Below are 21943 nucleotides of genomic sequence, written 5' to 3'. Positions count from 1 at the left end.
GCAACCAAACAGTGCTGGCCCAAAAGACTAGCCTTAAAGCAGCAAAAAAATTACCTCATACTATATATTGAAGATAGTTCCAAGTGGGATGAAACCAAAATGTGAGAGGCAAAACTACAAAGCATGTAACAAGAAAATATTAACTATATTTTTAACCTAGAGAATGATTAAAAAACAGAATGAGCTGGGACTCCATGTTTGGAGGCCCTTCCACACTCTCTCTCTTTCTCTCTCATATGTGGAAATCTTTCTCTCTTCTCCTGTCTTCTCTTTTTCCATCTAAATAAAATCACCTTTCTTAAAAAAAAAAAAAAAGGATGAGCTAACCATAAAAGAAAACTATTGATGTATTTGAAGATATTAAAATTAAAATGTTAATATATTTTAAAACATTGTGAAAAGACAAGCCACAAAGTAGGAAAAGATTCTGCAACACAACTCATAAAGGAGTAGTACCCTGAATATATAAAGAACCACCTGCAAATTAATGACAAAAATGGGCAAAACTTTAACATACTTCATTTACCAAGATGAAATTCAAATGGCCAAAAAATACATGAAATATGATCAGCCTCATGAACACCTTTCATATATTTTTTCCATATGAGGAAAATGCTCATCTAAAGTACAATGTGATACCATTATACATCTACCAGATTGAGGGGCTGGGGAAAGTCAATACACACTGAGGAGAATGTAAATCAGTACAAGAATCTTTGGAAAACAGTTTGGCATGATCTGGGTTCCACTCTTATGTATATGTCCTTTTAAAGATGCAAACTCCAGAATATTTGTTCAAAATATCCATAGTAGCACCATTTGAAATATCCCCAAAGTGGAAAAAATCCAAATTGTCTATCAAGAGTAAAATGAAAAATAAATGGTAATATATTCATACAATGGAATAAACACACTATAGCTACATACAATAAGGATGAATCTCATAATGCTTAGCAAAAGAAATCAGTCTCAAAAGTATACAATATAGTTTGATTCATATAAATTCCAAAAATAGAAAGTAAATATGGTCTTTAGAGACGTAGTTTTATTACACAGGTAGTAAAACTATGAAGAAAAGCAAAACAAAGAGTAGGGATGGTGTTAAAGTGGACAGAGAGGGTTGTGTTAGGGAGGGAAATACAGGGAGCTTTTGAGGTGTTGGAGATGTTCTACTTCTTGACCTGGTGGTCACATGGTGTGCACATTATCATTCATTAAAAAAATATGTATGTGTGTAGGTATCTGTGTATACACATATACATATATATTTGATGCACTTTGTTGATATTTCATAAGAAAATAAACAAATGACCAGTAAATGTGAAAAGATATTCAATCTCACTAGTAATTAGAAAAATAAAATAACCATATCACCTATCATGATTTGCCGAAAATGTAAAAGACTAATATCCCTCTTTGCTGAGGTTGCAAAGAAATAGGCATTCTCATACGTTGTCAATAGGAAAGTAAATTAGTAATTCCTTATGAAGAACAATGTAACATTATGTATAAAAATGTAAAGCTCATCTTACAAGTTTTCAATTCCAATTCCAAATATATATCCTAATGAAATTCATATGCACTCAAGATATGTGTACAAAGATGTCTGCCATTCACTAAGCAGCATTGTTTGTAGTGAAAAAAATGAGTAAATGTCAATAAGGGAGAATTTATGAAAAGTATTATTACCCATACAATGAAATATTATGCAGCCATTAAAAATAAATCTTTATAAACTGACATGGAAAGATATCTAAAACACATTAAGTGAACAAAAGCAAGACACAGAATTACACATAGCATAATCCTGTTTTAAAAATATAAATATACACATATATTTATATAGAGGTATGAAAAACAGACTACGAATTCATGCTCTAACCTGTTAGCAGTGATTACCTCTGGGCCAGGAAGTGGTGGAGGTAGAAGCAGGGTAAACAGGACACTTCCCATCTTTATACCAGATACATACATAGGATTCTTTTGCAATCACATATCCATGGACTACTTATATATTTCTAACAAGTGGTAGTAGCAAAACAACCATATTATTATTTGTCCCATACCAATCTAATACATTTGGAAATAACTTGCTTTCAAAGCTAATTCTTTTGTTCCTGGAGGACCTCGAGAGAGCCTACAGTTGTGGTCACAGGGCTGTCAGCCATCAATAGAGGAGCACTGTGGAGGATACTAAGTCACTTGGTCTGTCTCGAGGCTCGCCTCTTGAAAATATTTGCATATATTCTCATATCCCAGCTTCCTGGCAGTAGCAATAACGTCTTCCCAGAGCACTTTGGTAAGGTAAATAAATTCTGATGCTGCACATCAAATCACATCCATATCAAAGTGTAGATGTGGCTGTCAAAATGCACGTTTAGATCAAAATTAGTAATCACACCCTGGGTGAGTGACTTTTAGAACAGTTTGCATTTGGATTCCAAAGTAAGAACCTAGACCGCACTAAATCACTATATAGAGCTTTTCTTCTCTTTCTTCTTCCCTTCCCTCACACTGTGCTAGCCCTTTCTAAACTAATTTTTCTATTTTCTATAAAGGTGGAGGAAAGGGCAAACCTGATCATGAGTTATTTGGAATCAGTAGTCAATCAGAACAAAAAGCATTATCAGTATATTTATGAAGAAAAATCCAACTACATGTATACATTTTGGTGTGCATTTTATTTTTCACTGGAATCATATCCATATGAAGGGAAATTGTGAAAGTATCCTTTACTCTTTCAAAAGCTTGGCCTTTGCCTTGCTGTGTCAAAGGAAAGCAAAACTAAGCCAGTAATGATGGAGATGTCTCTATTTCTGTATGCACACTGACAGGAGAGGAGCTGCCTAGGAAATGCTTTTTGATTGATGAACAGAGGAGGGTCTACACACACATTAAATACAAATGGAAACACATCAGCACACACAAGTCATCAGCCTGGTCCTCTGGCATCTACTGGCATGCATCTTTCCAACGTATCACTTATTCAGTGGTATCAGCACTATGTCTCATTATGCCTTTTATCAGCAAATACCTTTTTATTCCAGAATGGAAAACAAACTAGGAATTAAATACATCCAATATTGATGCTTTATTTCCGTAAGTCACCAATAAGAGAATGAATTTAATTTTAATACATTTATTTTTGTGTGATTCTTAATAAAACACTTTCAAAACATTCTGTACATTTCAAGCCACTCAGAACTGCATTACATTTCTACAAATGTGATTTGTTGGGATGAGGAGCCAAGATATCTCTGTACAAAGATGTACAATATGTACAATCACTGTAAGTGCGAGCTGTGCAAAGCAGAGTCTAGAACACTAATTCATGCCAAGGCTTAGAAAAACATTTCAACACATAAGACTAAAGCTTGAAACAGCATTGTGGTTTTTACCCTGGGCAAATGATTATTTTATAAACAAGTATATGTATATGTCATATAGAAAGAATAGTTTGACTCCTCAGCTCAGTCAGCACCATGCAGCTGACTGGATACATTACAGGGCTGCTTTCTTCAAGATGCCATTTTGCCACACTCAATAGTTGTCTCATCACTGAGATGCTGCCACTACTGCCTTTGGCTGAACCACAGCAACACCAGGAGACTTAAATTTGGGGAGATAAAGGCCAAATTTGTTTTCGATGCCTGCAAACGTAGCAGTGGCAAGTCTGTATCCACCGATGTGATCAGGGTTGGCAGGAGGAAGGTCTGCAATGCGTGACTTAGGTGTTGGTTCTGAACCAGAGGGTTTGCTGTTGACAGAAAAAAAGCCAGTGGTTAGCATGCTCAAGACCGATGAGGATGGCTTATAGCTGGACATTTTCAGTCAGACCCACGTGCCAAAAAGAAGAGTGTTTGTCTCAACCATTTCCATGGCACTTGTGCTGTGTGATTAGAAATCACAGTCATGATTTATAGCTGCTTTGACAGTAATTTATCTACATATTTGATTTATAAGATATATAGCCTTATTTCCAATGCTTATATACATATATAAGCAGATCCAGAGGAAAAAAGTCAGAAGAAAAGACACTCAAATGTGAAGACTCTCTGGGAAGTAGGATTATGGGTGATTTTTTTCTTTTTGTAAAGATGGGGTCTTGCTATGTTGCCCAAGCTGTTTTTGAACCTCTGGCCTAAATGATCCTTCTGCCTTGACCTCCCAGAGCACTGGGATTACAGATATGAGCCACCACACCCAGCCTGGTTTTTTTCTTTATGCTTTATGGTTTTCCAAATTTTCTGCATTAAGCATATATGAAAGTAATTTTTTTAAGTATATGTTTTTCTTTTGACATTACTATAAAAGTTAACTTTTTACATAGTAGACTCATAAAGATGATCAATTAAATTATTTAAAGAGAAATAGATTTAGTTCTTTTACAGAAGATAAAAGCATGGAAAAGCCTAAACCTTCACATTTCTACAATGGAATTGTAAGACGGTGGTTCTCACTTTTTTTGCTTAAGTCCCTCCACTTGGTTCAACAGCTGATTCCCTACGTGGCCTTCTGGCACAGAGGAGTTCACAGATTTATGGTGTGAGGACTCAGGAATGGTACTTGGTTTTCTGCTGAAAAGCTAATAATTGCTTGCTTTGGGTACAACTTCCCCACCCAGAAAATTCAACTAGTAATTCCTCTTCTCAGTGCAAGCTTCAAGTGTTAAGCTTTTAGATGCCCAATTTCTGACCTACATCTCAATAGTCATTATATCCAAGGGCTTAACCTCTGTTCAAATTTATTGTTTTTTTCCAGTAAATAAGCTCCAAGACCATCGATCTATACCTAACTAATAATAAATTGCAAAAGGGGTTGGGACTTTGAAAAAAAATTCACAAAAGTGTTACTGGTATACATTTATATTACTTCTGTGAAAGGGCCACATAATAAAATCCACATAGTAAGAACTCCATAAAGTTCAGTATTTGGTGACTCCTGGCTAGGCATGGTAGCTCACACCTGTAATCCCAGCACTTTGGGAGGCCAAGGCCAGTGGAGTTCGAGACCAGCCTGGGCAACACAGTGAGACCCCATCTCTATAAAAAAAATACAAAAATTAGATGGGTATGGCGGTGTGCCTCTGTGATCCCAGCTATTCAGGAGTCTGAAGTGGGAGGATCACTTGAGCCAGGGAGGTTGAGGCTACGGTCAGCCAAGATCATGCCACTGTACTCCGGCCTGGGCAACAGAGCATACACTGTCTTTAAAAAAAAAAAAATTGCTGCTTCCCTAAAATCCCCCAAACAGCTGCTTAATATTATGTACAATATCACTCTGTCACAGTTTTACTAACTTAACACAAATGCTTAAGCTCACTGTTTTAAATGCATTCATCTTAAAGTTTCTGTCTTATCACTTTTCTAAGAGTTCCAAAAATGCCTTTGTAGACAGAACAAACATTTGTTTTGTTTTAGTGATTTCTTTGTAAAGGAGTTAAGCAGCTGACTTACAGGCCTCCAAAATCAATGTAAAACCACCGCTGGAGAAGTTCATAGGTGACCAAGGTAACACCAAACTGGGGAGAGGATCGAAACACTCGAGCTGAAAAAGAGAAGCAGGAGCAGGGGAGACTTACAACCAGGACAAATGTGGTAAAGACAGCCACTGAGTCACAGGGGAGGACGCTAGAGCCAGCCAGCCATTCCATATGGCCCCAGCCCCTGCCTACCTGCAGTTCCTTTCCAAAATGCTGAGGGCCCTTCTTCCCGGAGAATCTTCCTGAAACAGTCGATGACACCACTGTATGTCGTCTGGCCAGCACGGGCAGCCACTTGCAGTCTTGTCTTGATGACATCAGCAGGGGTCACCAGAGATGCAGCTGGCACACCTTTCAGGAGAAAGCCACATTTAATTTATCCAGCGTACCTTATAAAAGATAGGAATACTGCTAACATCTACTATAGAGTCTGCAACTTTAATCACTTGAGTGGAACTCAAAACTCTTTAAATAGATGCCTGGGTACTAATGAGGAAAGAACATAGAAGCCAATTAGCTGTTTCAGTGCGATCGGGGGAAAATTATTAGTTTTTTTTTTTTTTTCCTGAATTAAAAAGAATCACTCTACATTGCATGATTCCAAATAACTGTGAGAGGGAAAAAAAAGTAGCAATATTAATAAGACAATTTCCAAGTGTTCCCTTTCAGTTTCAATTATTTTACCTCTTTTTATCTTAAATAAGATATAAGTATTTTTATGTAAAAGAAAAAAGGATAACATCATTTTAGTGAGTTGCTAAATGTATCTGACACCAAACTACTGTTTTTTGCTGATTCTTGTCAACTGTAGTGCGGGAGGTGAATATCAATACTCATAACCACTCACTTGTTTGAAGGGGTAACTTGAGAGTTGACTGTGACTCCTTTCAGACATGCTTACATGACAAAAGTCATTACAACTGGAGTGAGAGGCAGCCAGGCAGCCAGTCAAGGAACAATAGCGAGCTGGTCATGGAAAGGCCCCTGTGCCTGAGCTCCCTGGGGTCATGTTGAGATTGATCAGCAGCAGGACACAGAAGATGGATTTCACAACCACACCTTTTACTTATAAAACAAAACAGGGAGCAAAGGAGCAACATAATCTTCCCCAGGGGGAAGAAATTCAATTTGGCCCAAGTATCACTGTGCCATCACTAGGGAGATGGAGCTGGCAGCCTTGTAGGGGGTTCTGTTAGAAGGATGCAAATACCCCTTGGCATGGCCTTGCACCCTATTCAGATGAAACCAGGTAAACTGCCTCCCTTTGAAGACAGTCTTCTGAATGTTCTCAGTGCCTGCTTGCAAAGGTTTACTGGTAAAAATCAGAAAAAAATCATCTCATTCTGAAAACTGACATCAAATGTCTGTGGGGAAGAAGTTGATGCTGACAGCTCCATGAAAATATTTATTTGGTTCAGTCGGCAAACACCTGTCCACAATTAGACTCTTCTTCTCTGGCTGTTTTTTTGCTGTTGATTGTAAAGCACAAGGAAAGGCCTGGAAGGCAAATGCTGCCCCATTTAAAAGTAAGAGACTGGACCAAAAGTGATGGCTTATGCTTTTACGTAATCCCAGCACTTTGGGAGGCCAAGGTGAGTAGATTACCTGAGGTCAGGAGTTCAAGACCAGCCTGGCCAACATGGCGAAACCCCGTCTTTACTAAAAATACAAAAATTAGCCAGGCATGGTGCTGTACACCTGTAGTCCCAGCTACTTGGTAGGCTGAGGCAGGAGAATCGCTTGAACCTGGGAGGCAGAAGTTGCAGTGAGCCAAAATTGCACCACTGCACTCCAGTCTGGATGACAGAGTGAGACTCCGTCTCAAAAAAAAAAAAAAGTGGGAGACTAGTAAGTACCAGAAAGGGGTTGCTACAAACAACTCACTGTCAAGACTAAGCAGGTAACTTTACTGGCTTTTAAACACAAAACTGACTGAAATTACAATTGCTAGAGGACAAAGGACTTGCTGGGCCCCAAATAAGGTCCATAAGGTCCCTGGGACTGTTTCTTAATGAACACAAGTCATCTGCTGTCATCACAGGCAAGAACAACAAGGTGGTCCATCCCAACACTCTCAGGCCCAGGGGCTCCTGCCACATACCAAGCACAGCACACTCTAGGAGCTGCTCAGGTTGCCCTGATGTTTAGCAAGAGCCACCAGAGGAGAATGAGCCCAGCAAGGAAGAGCCATGCAGTGAACATAAGCCTAACTGGTCAGAGCCATACTGAGCTCTATCATGGTTCATTACTGGTTGTATAAAGAGCAAACATTCACCCCTTCCTTCCTTTGTTTTTTTGGAGTGTTGGTACAACCAAGAATACCTGTTTCTCTCCTTCTATTCTAAGTCAGCTCCTTCCTAACTCAAGAGTCAGGCTGTACCTGTGAGGTCAGAAGGAAGCATCCTAATACCTCTTTGCCCTTGCGAGACTCCTCTTTCAAATGGAATCTCTTCTGTGCCTAATTTGGTGTCTTAGATGAGATGAAGGTTTTCATTCATGTTGTTGATAATTATTGAGCTCCTATTATTACACTGGCCACATAGGAAAGGCAAGGATGCACAGAATGAAACTCTTGTCCTCAAGAAGCTATTAGCCTAATACAGAGAATAACTTATGCAAATAACAATTAATAGAAGACAAAGTGTTTTTTTTGTTTTTGTTTTGAGACAAGCTCTCACTCTGTCACCCAGGCTGGAGTACAGTGAGGCTCACCACAGCCTTGACCTCTCAGGCTCAGGTGATCCTCCCACCTCAGCCTCCTGGGTAGCTGGGACTACAGGTATGCACCACCACAACTGGCTAATGACAGAGTGACCTGAGGAAAAACTTTTCCACCTTAATGCTTAGCTTGGCTGCACTCAAGGTTTCAGGGGCACAGGAGAATAAGAAACATGTTAATGATGAAAGCCCAATTTAGATGGGCAGATCTAATTTGGCTCTGAGTTGCTAAGCTGCATTAAGCTGTTTATCCACATTATGCAAATGTAATTAACTCTCATCAGAATTACAGCACATCCCACAAAGGAGAAAAAGTGATTACATTTAAACTAAGTCAGGTACAAACAATAATCTTTCCAGAAATAAAGAGGGAAAGCACATAGAGATTCTCTACTTTTTAAATAATGGGAGAATTCTTTCAGTTAAAAAAAAAATTGTAGTTACCTGCCATGGCTCCAGCTGCAAGAAGATTTAAACCTCCCACGTGTCCGTTTTCATCAGCCAGAAGCAGTTTGCAATGAGCATAAACAGGAAAATAGATTGCAGAGAAGGGAATGTCTCGGAGGAAACACGCTTTGGCACCCTGTCACACGGTGAGGAAATTGTGCAAAACAGTGTGTAAACTGAGTGTGAATGGCCAAATGGGATCCAGGTGACATTTGTCAGTGACAAGCCTGAGGTGTCCCTCAAACAGCCTGAAGTGTCCCTCAGTGACAAGCCTGAGGTGTCCCTCAAACAGCATTAGAATTGATGTGCAAGGGAAATGGGGGATGGGGGAGACGAGTGGGGAATAGGGAATAGGGAAATCCACATATCTCAAAGTCTGTGAAAGTATGGTGAATCCTGCAGTCCCAAAGTTAATAACTGGGTAATGACAGTATTCTGAAAGCTAAGAACTTGCTGGCATTTCTCATAGAGATTGAAGGTTTTTTAAATTAATTAATCTCTCACTGTGGTAGAAACATACGAGAGCTACCCTCTTAAATTTTTACACCAGCTGAGAATCCCTGTAGTGCCAGGTAAAAAGCTATAGGCAGTGGTGAAGGAAGGTAAGTACTCTAGAGCAAGTAGAAAAGGAACCCAAATCTTCTCTCCTCATCCCCCATGTCCTAAGCAGCAGACAAAGTATTTTTTTTTTTCTTTTTTTTTTTTTTTTTGGGGGGGGGAGGAAGGCAGGAAGGAAGGGAAGAAGGACGGTAGGGAGGAAGGAAGGGATGAAGGAAGGAAGGAAGGGAGGAAGCGGGGAGGGAGGGAGGGAGGGAGGGAAGGGAAGAAAGGAAATCAAGCAATGAAAGAGACATTGCCGACAGACAAAGTATTTTTTAGCAGCAGGTTTCCACAGGAGCAAAAAATCACCCAGAGACAGCTTGTCCCAATGACTGAGGTCCCAAAGAACACATCCCTCAGCTTTGTCAGAAGCCCACATCATTCTACTGCCCAGGACTTTACCTAGCTAGGCAAATACTCCACCTTGGTGCTTGTTTTTTAAATGACTCTGTTTTATTCTTTTTAATTGCTGTTTTCTGAGACAGAGTCTCACGTATTGCCCAGCCTGGAGTGCAGTGGCACAATCACAGATCGCTGTAACCTTGACCTTCTGGGCTCAAGCGATCCTCCGACCTAAGCCTCCTGAGTAGCTGGGACATCACGTGTGCACCACTGTGGTGGCTAATTTTTTTTTTTTTAAGACGGAGTTTCACTCTTGTTACCCAGGCTGGAGTGCGATGGTGCGATCTCGGCTCACCGCAACCTCCACCTCCTAGGTTCAGATAATTCTCCTGCCTCAGCCTCCCGAGCAGCTGGGATTACAGGCGTGCGCCACCATGCCCAGCTAATTTTTTGCATTTTTAATGGAGATGGGGTTTCACCATGTTGACCAGGATGGTCTCGATCTCTTGACCTCGTAATCCACCCGCCTCGGCCTCCCAAAGTGCTGGGATTACAGGCGTGAGCCACCGTACCCAGCCTAATTTTTTTTTTTAAGTAGAGACAAGGTCTTGCTATGCTGCCTTGACTGGCCTTGAATTCCTGGGCTCAAGCAATCCACCTGCCTCAGCCTCCCAAAGTGCTGGGAGTGCAAGTATGAGCCAGTACTCCCAGCCCTGGATTTTTAAAGACAAACTCAAACATTAAAAAAAAAAAAAAGGACTCACTAAAAGACAATACAGAGAAAAGCAATATTAATAAATTCATCTCTCAAAGGGAATTCAAAAAGGATGGAAATTGAGAGTGGGAAGGAGGAAGCAAAAATTTGTATGAAGCTCCCTTGAGACAGGCAACATTGTTTATTGGTCTCCAGAGAGCCCTGTAGCTGTGTGATTCCAATCTAGAGAATTTCTTTGTTTTTGTTTTTTAAACGGAGTCTTACTCTGTCGCCCAGGCTGGAGTGCAGTGGCGCAATCTTGGCTCACTGCAACCTCTGCCTCCTGGATTCAAGCAATTCTCCTGCCTCAGTCTCCCAAGTAGCTGGGATTACAGGTGTCCACCACCATGCCCCGCTGATTTTTTGTCTTTTTAGTAGAGATGGGTTTTCACCATGTTAACCAGGATAGTCTCGATCTTCTGACCTCATAATCCACCCACCTTGGCCTCCCAAAGTTCTGGGATTACAGAGAATTCCTAATTTCTAATTTGCAGTTAAAGAAACAAATTTACACATTTCTGCAGTGATGGATCTATATCAGATGTTGTGGAATCACAGTTGCCTATAGTGGCTAAATTTACGTATTCCCCTTATACCAGGCAAAGGAATGGAAAGAAATACTCTTTCTTGTTTAAGAAAAATAATAGCTTCTGCTCCATTACATCTGATCTGTAATGATAGGAATAAGTATACCCACAGGGTAGGAATCTGTTGACTGGCATTTTGTTAAAGTACAGCACTGTGTTGTTGGTTTTTTTTTTTTTTTTTTTAATGGAATTCATTATTGACAAATCCTACCACTTAACTTCTTAAATACCTGAATCCTACAAAACTCTACTACTGTTTTACTGTGGTCAAATTATTAAGACAAAGAAAAGCTCCCACTGGGAAGATAACAATCGAGATAACTCAGACTGGAAATAAACATAAGACTATTTTGAAGTCCTAAAGCAGCCCAAAGAAAGCACCAAGGAAACTTTTCCCAAGCCTCCCAGCAAATGAAAGATTGTGAGCCTGAGGCCAGCAGGTCTGTGGTGCTGGCCTCCCTGCTGGCAGCTTCATAAAAGCCTGAAGATGACAACAGGAGAGGCTGCATGTGTAACCCACTGCCTTTCATGCAAGCATCATGATTCTTTTCTTTTTGTTTGATTTTCTACTCCACAGACTACTCTGCTGGACAAGATTGCTTTTCAATTTGGAGTGGAGAAGTCTGGTTTCCATATTCTTTCACATTTTTATTGAATATATTACAACCTCTCCACTGAGGTGACTCAAGGAAACCTACCCACCTTATACAGACCAAAAATTCCCAAGTCCCGGAGCACATTCAGGGCGCTGACTCTAGGTCCCGTGGTGATCTCTCCAGCTACTTGCAGACGAATCTTCACTATCTCCAATGGGTTGGTAAAAATGACCTGAGAGCCTCCAGCCTGTAGGCAAGGGAGAAGAGAAAGGCAGATTCCACATCAGAGCCAGACTGGCAGCGTAAAAAAGGAAAATCCAGAAAAGCCTCTACATCTTACCATCTTGAAAAGGAGGTGAAACCGCCTTCCTCATGGGGGAATGACAGTCTGATGCTTACTACTGACCCTGGAGAAGTTCAGATGGATGGTCCCAAACTCGGTCTCAGGTCAATCTACCTCTGGGTTTGTTTCTAATTGAAATGTCAAGATTGTTTCTCGGACCAGTCTTTCCAGGATCACTCCAGCCACATTCAAAATAACAAAACTAATAAACCCATTTGGGAAAAAAAAGTAAAGCCAGATGTGGCAGCAGGGTACTCAATGAAAGAAAAAGAGACAGTAGAAAACTGTCATCTTTTATAAGCCAGAGCTAAAATTCAGAGCTACAATTATTTTTCCTTTTTGTGGCAAGCATTCTTGGCAGCATACCCACTTGCTTCTGCTTCCTTAAATCGTAGAGCAATTAAAACTACTTTGGCCCCACAGAGGTGCCTTAAGTCAGACGGGGAAAAGTCTCCTCCAGTTCAAATTCTAAAGTGTATTATCCTAAGCAAAACTCTGATACATGTACATGGCTATACCGACACAAAAGGGAAGAATTTAGAAAGATAAATTTCGTATCATTTCAAGACAAAACCAGAAAAACTCTTCAAGGCAAAGCTGGGAAATGGAACATCTAGTCACCATGAGTACAACACCCTCAAGATCAAAGCCACATTCCAAATTCTTGCAGTGAGTGACAGAGATTTGAATTTGGATAATGAGAGTATATTTGCACCTGAAATCTACTAACTAGTAGAGGAAAAAAAAAAAATGTTTAACAAAACACCTCCCAAATTCTTTTTTTAGTTTCTGTAAGAAAGAAAAAATGTGTGTAACCATGGATATATAAAAATAAATAAAATAAATATATATCTCCTTTCATGAAATGAAAAATCCCATTTGTAAATCTTCAACAGTAGCTGTTTACATTATGTAATCATAACCATATTCATATAATAGTCCTAATTATATTCCTATCATCAAATCATTTTATATAATCACAACTAAACTCAAAGCATATCACATGTGAAATATGAAATCTGGGGCACTATAATTCCACAGATATAGAAACATTACAAACAATACCTAAAAACTCACATGCAGCTTTCAATGGCACTTCAGTGCTCAACCTTTGCCCACATTCCTGCTCATTTATCTAAAACCCAAAGCCCTCCTAGACCCACTTCTAAGGAACAGCAACATGGCTTAGTCTATTTTCCTAATGCCTTGGGACTATAAATCTCCCAACTATCCCTATTCCAATCCTGACTCTTTAACTCATTTCAATATTCACAATTGCCAGCACTGATACTAAATTCCTCTTCTCTTCGTGGACAGCTTACTGTCCTGAATAACCCAGGAACTTAATCCCCTTTTTGTCTTTTGAGCAGGGAGGTGCAGCAATTTGCTGTCTCTCTTGGTTTCCTGTAACTCCTCAATTTGACACAATCCAGACCACTGGCACACAGGTGCCCCAACGATGTACTGACCCAATTTTGTATGTTGATTTGCCTGCATTTCTCTCTCTTTTAATCTGTTGCACTGCAGGCAGAAGGAAGCACTTTAATGTTTCAATCGAAGCAAACAATACTTTCAAAAGGATTGCTGGGTGAAAAATTATGTTAAAATGATAATCCAAGTAATTGCTCCTGTAGCTAGTATTAAAGACCAAACCAATTTAAAAAGTTTACTACTTCCCTGAAATCACTTGTTTAAATAATGGTTGCAAAGACTATCTTTTGGAAAATGGGCTTTATGTTCTAACTAAAGCAGATTAAAAAAAGAATAGAACCGCGAATTTTTATTCTAATTCCCCCAAATTTGCCACTACCGGACAGTGTCAGCCCCTGAGTGCCAAGTGTTAAATGTGGACATTATGTTTAAATAAATACAAAGGTCTTTCACATTTGTAATCATTAGTAAATTATAACATCCTGCTGGGCAGGAGTACTCCAATCCATGTCCCCAACGCCCCACAGCTGCCTCCTCCCCTTCCTTCTCTCATGCACCCTTTTAGAAATAATTGCCAGTTGATTGAGATTTATACTATAACAATGCTTCAGAATTTTTTAAGTATACAAGTAAAAGGCTTTCTACTGAAACTCTACAAAAATGGTACAATAAAGAGAAATAATTGACTATGTTTTGTTTGTTTGCTTGAGGCAGGGTCTCACTCTGTCACCAAGGCTGAAGTGCAGTAGCAGGATTAGCTCACTGCAGCCTCAACCTCCCCAGGGTTCAGGTGATCCTCCCACCTCAGCTTCCAAGTAGCTAGGACTACAAGCGTGCACCACCATACCTGGCTAATTTTTGTATTTTTTGTAGAGATGGAGGTCTTACCATGTTGCCCAGGCTGATCTCAAACACCTAGGCTCCAGCGATTCATTCGCCTTGACCTCCCAAAGTGCTAGGATTACAGGCGTGAGCCACCATGCCCGGCTGGGACTACATTTTAAAAATACATACACCTTAATTGTTGTATACTTTGAAGATTGGTTACCTAGCACACATACTAAATCCCAACAATGAACAGGACATAACCACAAATCTCAACTGATGTACATTTATAAACACATATAATCTGGCAAGTGAGAGTGCAATAAATCAAACAATGACACTATAGCAAGGCACACATCTATAAGTCTGCTTCATGCCTATGCTTGAGGGAGGAAAGCTCCTGGCAATACATCATTTGTACATGCTTTAAAAATTAAAATACAAGCCAAGTGCAATGACACATGCCTATAGTCCCAGCTGCTCAAGACACTGAGTGGGGGGGACTACTTGATCACAGGAGTTCAAGGCCAGCCTGGGCAATGGAGCAAGACCTTACCTCTTAAAAAATTTTTTTTTTGGGCCGGGCGCGGTGGCTCAAGCCTGTAATCCCAGCACTTTGGGAGGCCGAGGCGGGTGGATCACGAGGTCAAGAGATCGAGACCATCCTGGTCAACATGGTGAAACCCTGTCTCTACTTAAAATACAAAAAATTAGCTGGGCATGGTGGCATGTGCCTGTAATCTCAGCTACTCAGGATAGAATTGCCTGAACCCGGGAGGCGGAGGTTGCAGTGAGCCAAGATCGCGGCACTGCACTCCAGCCTGGGTAACAAGAGTGAAACTCCGTCTCAAAAAAAAAAAAAAAAAATTTTTTTTTTGGTAATTGCCATACATTTTTAAAACCTCATGACAGGCCTAGGAACATGAAGGCAAATACTTTCGAGAAACACTGAATAATTTTAGCAAAGATAAAGACTTCAAAAACCACAGTTACTTTTGTAGCAACCTAATAATTTGTCTAAAACTTTGGATGTTTATGATACTTAAAGGGAAACATACATGGGAAATATGCACTGTTTTTTTTGAAACTCTGAGGTGAATCACACTCTCTCTCCTACATATTAAACTGGGGATGGGGAAGAGGGAGTAAAATCTGAGATCAGTTGAATGATACTGGTAAGAAATCAAGCAACACAGAATGAGGGACTATGATGTTCAAACTCTTGAACTGGGTGTTTTCTCTCAGAGAAATGTCATATTTATTCTATTCTAAGACTCTATTGATTATAAATGATATTATTAATTTAAAAACAGCTTTCCAAAGGAGAAGCATGCTTGCAGTAAATATAATCTTTAATATATAGAATTTCATAAATGTAGTAACTTTTCAATAAAAAAGTACCTGTATTTCTATAAATATGCTCATGTTTGCTACTTCTAATAGCAAAATTGAACAGGAAGAAATCCAAATTCCCAAGAAAACAGTTAAGTAGATACAATTTTATGCTCTCAATTGGGCAATATGATTTGATAGTAAAATCAAGCCAAATGACATACACAGAACATAAAATATTAGGTACACATTTGATCATAAATATGTCAAAATTTACCTAAGTTTCTCGAAATCAAAGTGGCTTAAAAATAAAAACACTGATTTCCTCCTGGAAAGAGAAACTGAGTAGCTATGAGAAACAATTTTCATAGCATACTATATTGCACCTTTTAAATTGTGAAACATATGAATGTATTAACTATTCAACAACATCAAGAAACAAACAATAGCTTCTTTATAAACTAAGTTCTCTCTTGCATATACACATTCATGGTAAATTTGGTAATTTAGCAAATATATTTTTTAAACTAGTTGGCATTAGTTACTGTGGATCCAAGCTTTTTGAAAAGCTTATCTATTACATATGAACATCAAAAAACCTAACCAAATATAGCTAGTGATCTGAAATAATAGACACTAAGATATATAAAATTCTATATTAAACCACAATGATACACAGCTACATAACCTTAAATGGACATTGCTAAATTTGACATCTTGCTGCTTCTGTTACTAATGTTTATATTAGATAACATACCACTCTATACCAGACCTTTGCTGAATTTTTTTTACTCTTGAAATCACCAAAATTGGCTAATTCTTTAATTGCTTAAATTTCCTTCATTAAATTTGCTGCCTATTTTTCTAAAATAGATACAAGCATTAATACTAAAACAGACTTAGATGCTTTCTATTTTTCAGTATTCTGTTGTCATTTCTTTGTTCTAGAACTGAGTTTAAAAGATACATAAAAGGGAACAAATCTTTTGAATGAGGGTTACCCATATATACAGAAATGAAAAGAATAAAAAATTTCCATTTAATCTTATATGAATTTTTTAATGAGAAAATCAACTAAAGCTGACAGCAAAAGTTAGCAGGGAAAAGGATGTAATACTGAGATGTCACCATGTCTCCAAGGTGCCTAAGGCCGAGAGGCTATATACAGGATTAGGCCTACTCAACCTTCTGCCCTCTCAATCCTACCCCCGGGGCAAGGTTCACAAAGAGGTTGGAGACTGGGCCCTGCTTGTGCCAAATCCTTTGTTTATTTCTTTCTTTGATCAACACTGTTGTGTCCTATAGATTGAAATAATTTCCCTCCAACCACAAAATATCCAATCTAAGCAACTCATTATAAAGCCTTCCCTTATAGAGACTGATGAAAATCTAACTTCAATTTATTTAAGGTCACATCAGCTCCAGATGAACACAATATGTGCATTTAAAATAACCAGACAAACAATAAAAGTCACAGAACTAGTTGTCAATAGGACTGACTCAAGAGGAACAGGAACTGACTGTGACTTAGTCTTGCATACCACCAACCATTCATATTTTTGTAAAGCAATAGGAAATGCTATGGTTCTTTCTAAAATAGGATAGTGACCGTTTAAAAGAAATAAACTGCAATGTGCTCATTGCTGAGTGATGAGATATGCCAGGGTGTTATGAATTAATACTATATACACTCCTAACTAGGGTAAAGGAAGTGCTATGATCTGAATGTTGGTGTTTCCCCACAATTCGTATGTTTGAACTAGCAGGGCCTCTTGGGAAGTGATTAAGTCATGATGGTTCTGCCCTCCTGAATGGGATTAGTGCCCTTATAAATGAGGCTGAAGGCAGCTGCCTTGTCTCTTCTACCATGTGAGGACACAGCAGCAAGGTGCCATCTTGGAAGCAGAAAGCAAGCTCTCCCTCATCAGACACTGAACCTGTTGCTACCTTATCTTGAATTTCCAGCCTCCAGAACTGTGAGCAATAAATTTCTGTTGTTTATAAGTTAGTCAGTCGAAGGTATTTTTTAATAGCAGTCACAATGAACTAAGACAGCAAGAGTGAAAAATCCCTGTGTACCTATCATAAGCCACTTCTGACATAAATATGTAAGGATTTTTAACTTGTACGCTTATATATGTGTTCACTTAAGTATGTAGGCATAAAGTTGGACTGCACTGATTCCTGGGGGTGGGAGGTGGAAGAGCTGTTTCCAAACGCTTTAGAGATGTGCAAGCTCAGCTTGCTGAGGTAGACATAGAATTCTTCATCATAAGGAGCTGGCTATTTACAGATCTTGGCCCCCAGGATTAGTAACTGCTCTACCTAACAAGTGGGCTTTTTGCTTTACCAATATGAAGGAAGGGTGTGTATATGTGCAGTGTGTGCACACACATGCTTAAGCTGAAGGGATGAAGCATGGGAGAGTTGAAAGATTCTAGGTTTGGAAGACTATTGACCTAGATTGTCATAGATTTTGCATTCAGCATAACCACTCCATTCCTACAACTGCTCTATCTGCCTCACAGAAGTCTTGTGCACTAACTCATGCAAGAGCTCTATGCACACTGAAAGCAAGACACAAAGGGAAGCAATGTGTCCTCCATAAATAGTGTTCACATAGGGCTGTCGTAGTTCACCTGCAACATGAGGGGGTGACATCAGCCCTTTGCTGAGCAATAAGTTAAGTTTTGAGTTTCATGACTTCCATCCACTCAGGAGTATATACTCTCTGAAAGAGGTAATGCAGTCAGCTAGGTAAGTTTATCACTGATCTCCGATTTGAGTTTAACAATTGTAAAAAAACCAGGTACTTACTAAAGAGACCATTAGAAATTCCTGGGTACATATAGGCTAGTCCATTTAGATTTTTTAATATTCTGCTTTGTTAATTTGGAAAGATATTTAAATTTATTCTCACTTAAGTTTCTGGATCTGTCCAAAAAACTGCATATACACAAAGATATATGAATAACCAAAAACACATGAAAAGATAACATCTTTAGGAATCAGGGAAATGCAAATTTAAATCATAAGATACTATTTCACATACCTAGAATGATTACTATCAAAAATGCTACAGATATCAAACATTAGTGAGGATATGGAGCAACTGGAATATTTGTACACTGCTGAGGAGACTATAAAATAGTCTATCCACTTCTAAGAGCTGGCAGTTTATTTTAAATTGAATATACATCGACTCTATTCTATTCTTAGATGCTCACCCAAGAAAAATGAAAGCATAGGTTGACAAAAAGATTTGTACAAGAATGTTTATAGCAACATTATTTGTAATAGATAACAACCCAAACATCCATCAACAGAAGAATGGATAAACAAATTGTGGTAAATTCATACAATGAAATAATACTCAGCAAAATTAAAAACAAACACAAACCTGATAGCCACACAAGGATGACTCTCTGAAAACATTAAGCAAAAGAAGCCAGCCATGAAAGAACACATTCTGTACACTCCATTTACATGAAATCCAAGAACAAACAAAACCTGCAGCAGAAATCAAAAGTGTGGTGCTCGCTTCGGCAGCACATATACTAAAATTGGAACGATACAGAGAAGATTAGCATGGCCCCTGCGCAAGGATGACACGCAAATTCGTGAAGCGTTCCATATTTTTGGAGGCAACACAACATACGTACAACTATACAATCTTTGATAAACCTGATAAAAACAAGCAATGGGGAAAGGATTCCATGTTTAACAAATGGTGTTGGGAAAACTGGCTAGCCATGTGCAGAAAGCAGAAACTGGACCCCTTCCTGACACCTTACACTAAAATTAACTCCAGATGGATTAAAGACTTAAACATAAGGCCTGGCACCATAAAAACCCTAGAAGAAAATCTAGGCAAAACTATCCAGGACATAGGAGTAGGCAAGGACTTCATGAACAAAACACCAAAAGCATTGGCAACAAAAGCCAAAATAGACAAATGGGACCTAATGAAACTCCACAGCTTCTGCACGGCAAAAGAAACAGTCACTAGAGTGGATCGGCAACCAACAGAATGGGAAAAAATTTTTGCAGTTTACCCATCTGACAAAGGGCTGATAACCAGAATTTACAAAGAACTCAAACAGATTTACAGGAAAAAAACAAACAAGCCCCTTCAAAAGTGGGCAAAGGATATGAACAGACACTTTACGAAAGAAGACATATATGAGGCCAACAATCATATGAAAAAATGCTCATCGTCACTGACCATCAGAGAGATGCAAATCAAAACCACATTGAGATACCATCTCACGCCAGTTAGAATGGCGATCATTAAAAAATCTGGAGACAACAGATGCTGGAGAGGATGTGGAGAAAAAGGAACACTTTTACACTGTTGGTGGGAGTGTAAATTAGTTCAACCATTGTGGAAGACAGTGTGGCGATTCCTCAAGGCCTTAGAAATAGAAATTCCATTTGACCCAGCAATCCCATTACTGGGTATATATCCAAAAGACTATAAATCCTTCTACTATAAGGACACATGTACACGAATGTTCATTGCAGCACTGTTTACAATAGCAAAGACCTGGAATCAACCCAAATGCCCATTGATAATAGACTGGATTGGAAAAATGTGGCACATATACACCATGGAATATTATGCAGCAATCAGAAATGATGAGTTTGTGTCGTTTGTAGGGACATGGATGAATCTGGAGAACATCATCCTCAGCAAACTGACACAAGAACAGAAAATGAAACACCGCATATTCTCACTCATAGGTGGGTGATGAAAAATGAGAACACATGGACACAGAAAGGGGAGTACTAAACACTGGGGTCTATTGGGGGGAAAAGGGGAGGGCCAGTGGGAGGGGGAGGTGGGGAGGGATAGCCTGGGGAGAAAAGCCAAACGTGGGTGAAGGGGAGAAGAAAAGAAAGCACACAGCCATGTGTGTACCTACGCAACTGTCTTGCATGCTCTGCTCATGTACCCCAAAACCCATAATTCAATAAAAAATTTAAAAAAATAAAATAAAATAAAATAAAATAAAATAAGCTAAAAAAAAAAAAAAAGAAATCAAAAGTGTGGCTGCATGGGGTAAAGGAGAAGGGATTGACTGGAAAGAGGCATGAACGAATTTTCTGGGGTGAAATGTTTATTATCTTAGGTGGTGATTACCTGGGTGTAAACAACTGTCAAAACTCATTGAGCTGAATACCTAAAATATTTTCCTTTTAAAAATGTTAAGTATACCTAAGTAAACAACCAAATACATGTAAGTATGTCAAATTCATATAGTTATTAAAGGAAGAAAGGAAGGAAACAAGCAAGACAGTCACTATAAAGTTGAATGGAGTCACCTAGATTTATTTGGACACAAATCGATGATTTGATTCCCCCAAGAGGACATTACAGAATAAAAGAACTTAGTCTAAAAAAATCAGAATACTTGGGTTCACATGAAACCTCCAGCATATATTAGCTGTGTAATTTGAGGTAAGAGAGTTAGCTATTTTGAACTGCTGTTTTCCATCTATCTATTTTATAAAGGGTGACAATAATGTATAATAATGTACTTTGAAAATTCTAGGTTGACATTAAGGTCTTATTTTTGCCCACAACAGATATTATCATCAAACATGCAATTATATTTGTGTCTTCTAATAAACATGTTTGTACATATACGTATTATGTATGAACATAAATATACAGGTGGTCCCCAACAATGATACGACTTACGATTTTTTGACGTTACTATGGTGCAAAAGCAATATGCTTGATTCAGTAGAAACAATACTTCGACTACCCATACAACCTTTCTGGTTTTCACATTCAGTACAGTATTCGATAAATTACATGTGATGCTCAATACTATATTATAAAACAGGCTTTGTGCTTTATAATTTTGCCTAATTTTAGGCTAATGTAAGTGTTCTGAGCATGTTTTAGCTATGACATTCAGTAGGTTAGCTGTATTAATTTCTATATATTAGAAAAAAAAGAGGCATATATCTTCATGGTCTTGGATTAATGATTTTTTAGATATAACACCAAAAGCACAAACAAAAGAAAAAACTGATTAAATGAACTTCAATAAAGTCCAATTCTTCAAAAGATAGAATCAAGAAAGTAAAAAATATCTTAAAAGGGACTCATATCTAGTATATAAAGAACTCTGTAACACAAAAGACAATCCAATTTAAAAACGGGCAAAAATTCTGGCTAGACATTTTTTTCAAAGAAGATATACAAGTGGCCAATATGCACACAAAAAGATGCTCAAAATTGTCAGTCATTAGACCACACTAAGGTATCACTTTTCACCCAGTAGGATGGCTACAGTAAAAAGACAGACAATAAGAAGTGTTTTCAAAGATGTGGAAAGTAGCCGTGCATGATGGCACATGCCTGTAGTCCTAGCTACTCAGGAGGATGGAGCAGGAAGATCACTTGAGGCCAGGAGTTCGAGGCTGTAGCATGCTATATTCATACCTGTGAATAGCTACTGCACTCTTGGATTG

The 21943-nt window shown here is 38.7% G+C and overlaps 1 protein-coding gene and 1 non-coding gene across 9 annotated transcripts in view; one reads left to right on the top strand and one right to left on the bottom strand.

Moving 5' to 3' along the window:
* Positions 1-3067: 3067 nt before the first annotated feature.
* The window catches only part of SLC25A12 (solute carrier family 25 member 12), a 229822-nt gene continuing 210946 nt past the window's right edge, over positions 3068-21943 (bottom strand). For all 8 annotated transcript variants that reach the window (XM_078327393.1, XM_035304539.3, XM_078327395.1 and 5 more), the window contains 5 exons: positions 11633-11773; positions 8645-8783; positions 5675-5833; positions 5457-5547; positions 3068-3757 (listed from right to left, as the gene is read on the bottom strand). In XM_078327393.1, coding sequence (XP_078183519.1) covers positions 3556-3757; positions 5457-5547; positions 5675-5833; positions 8645-8783; positions 11633-11773 — 732 coding nt within the window. In that variant the 3' untranslated portion in view covers positions 3068-3555. The remainder of the gene's footprint in view (positions 3758-5456; positions 5548-5674; positions 5834-8644; positions 8784-11632; positions 11774-21943) is intronic.
* On the top strand, positions 18991-19097 carry LOC118154850 (U6 spliceosomal RNA). The gene has a single exon (XR_004745103.1). It is a non-coding gene; the product is annotated as a U6 spliceosomal RNA (small nuclear RNA).

This window comes from Callithrix jacchus, chromosome 6, assembly GCF_049354715.1.
Source record: "Callithrix jacchus isolate 240 chromosome 6, calJac240_pri, whole genome shotgun sequence".
Taxonomy (NCBI): Eukaryota; Metazoa; Chordata; class Mammalia; order Primates; family Cebidae; genus Callithrix; species Callithrix jacchus.
The sequence above is the reverse complement of the archived record's forward strand: the minus strand, read 5'-3'. Positions and strand labels throughout refer to the sequence as shown.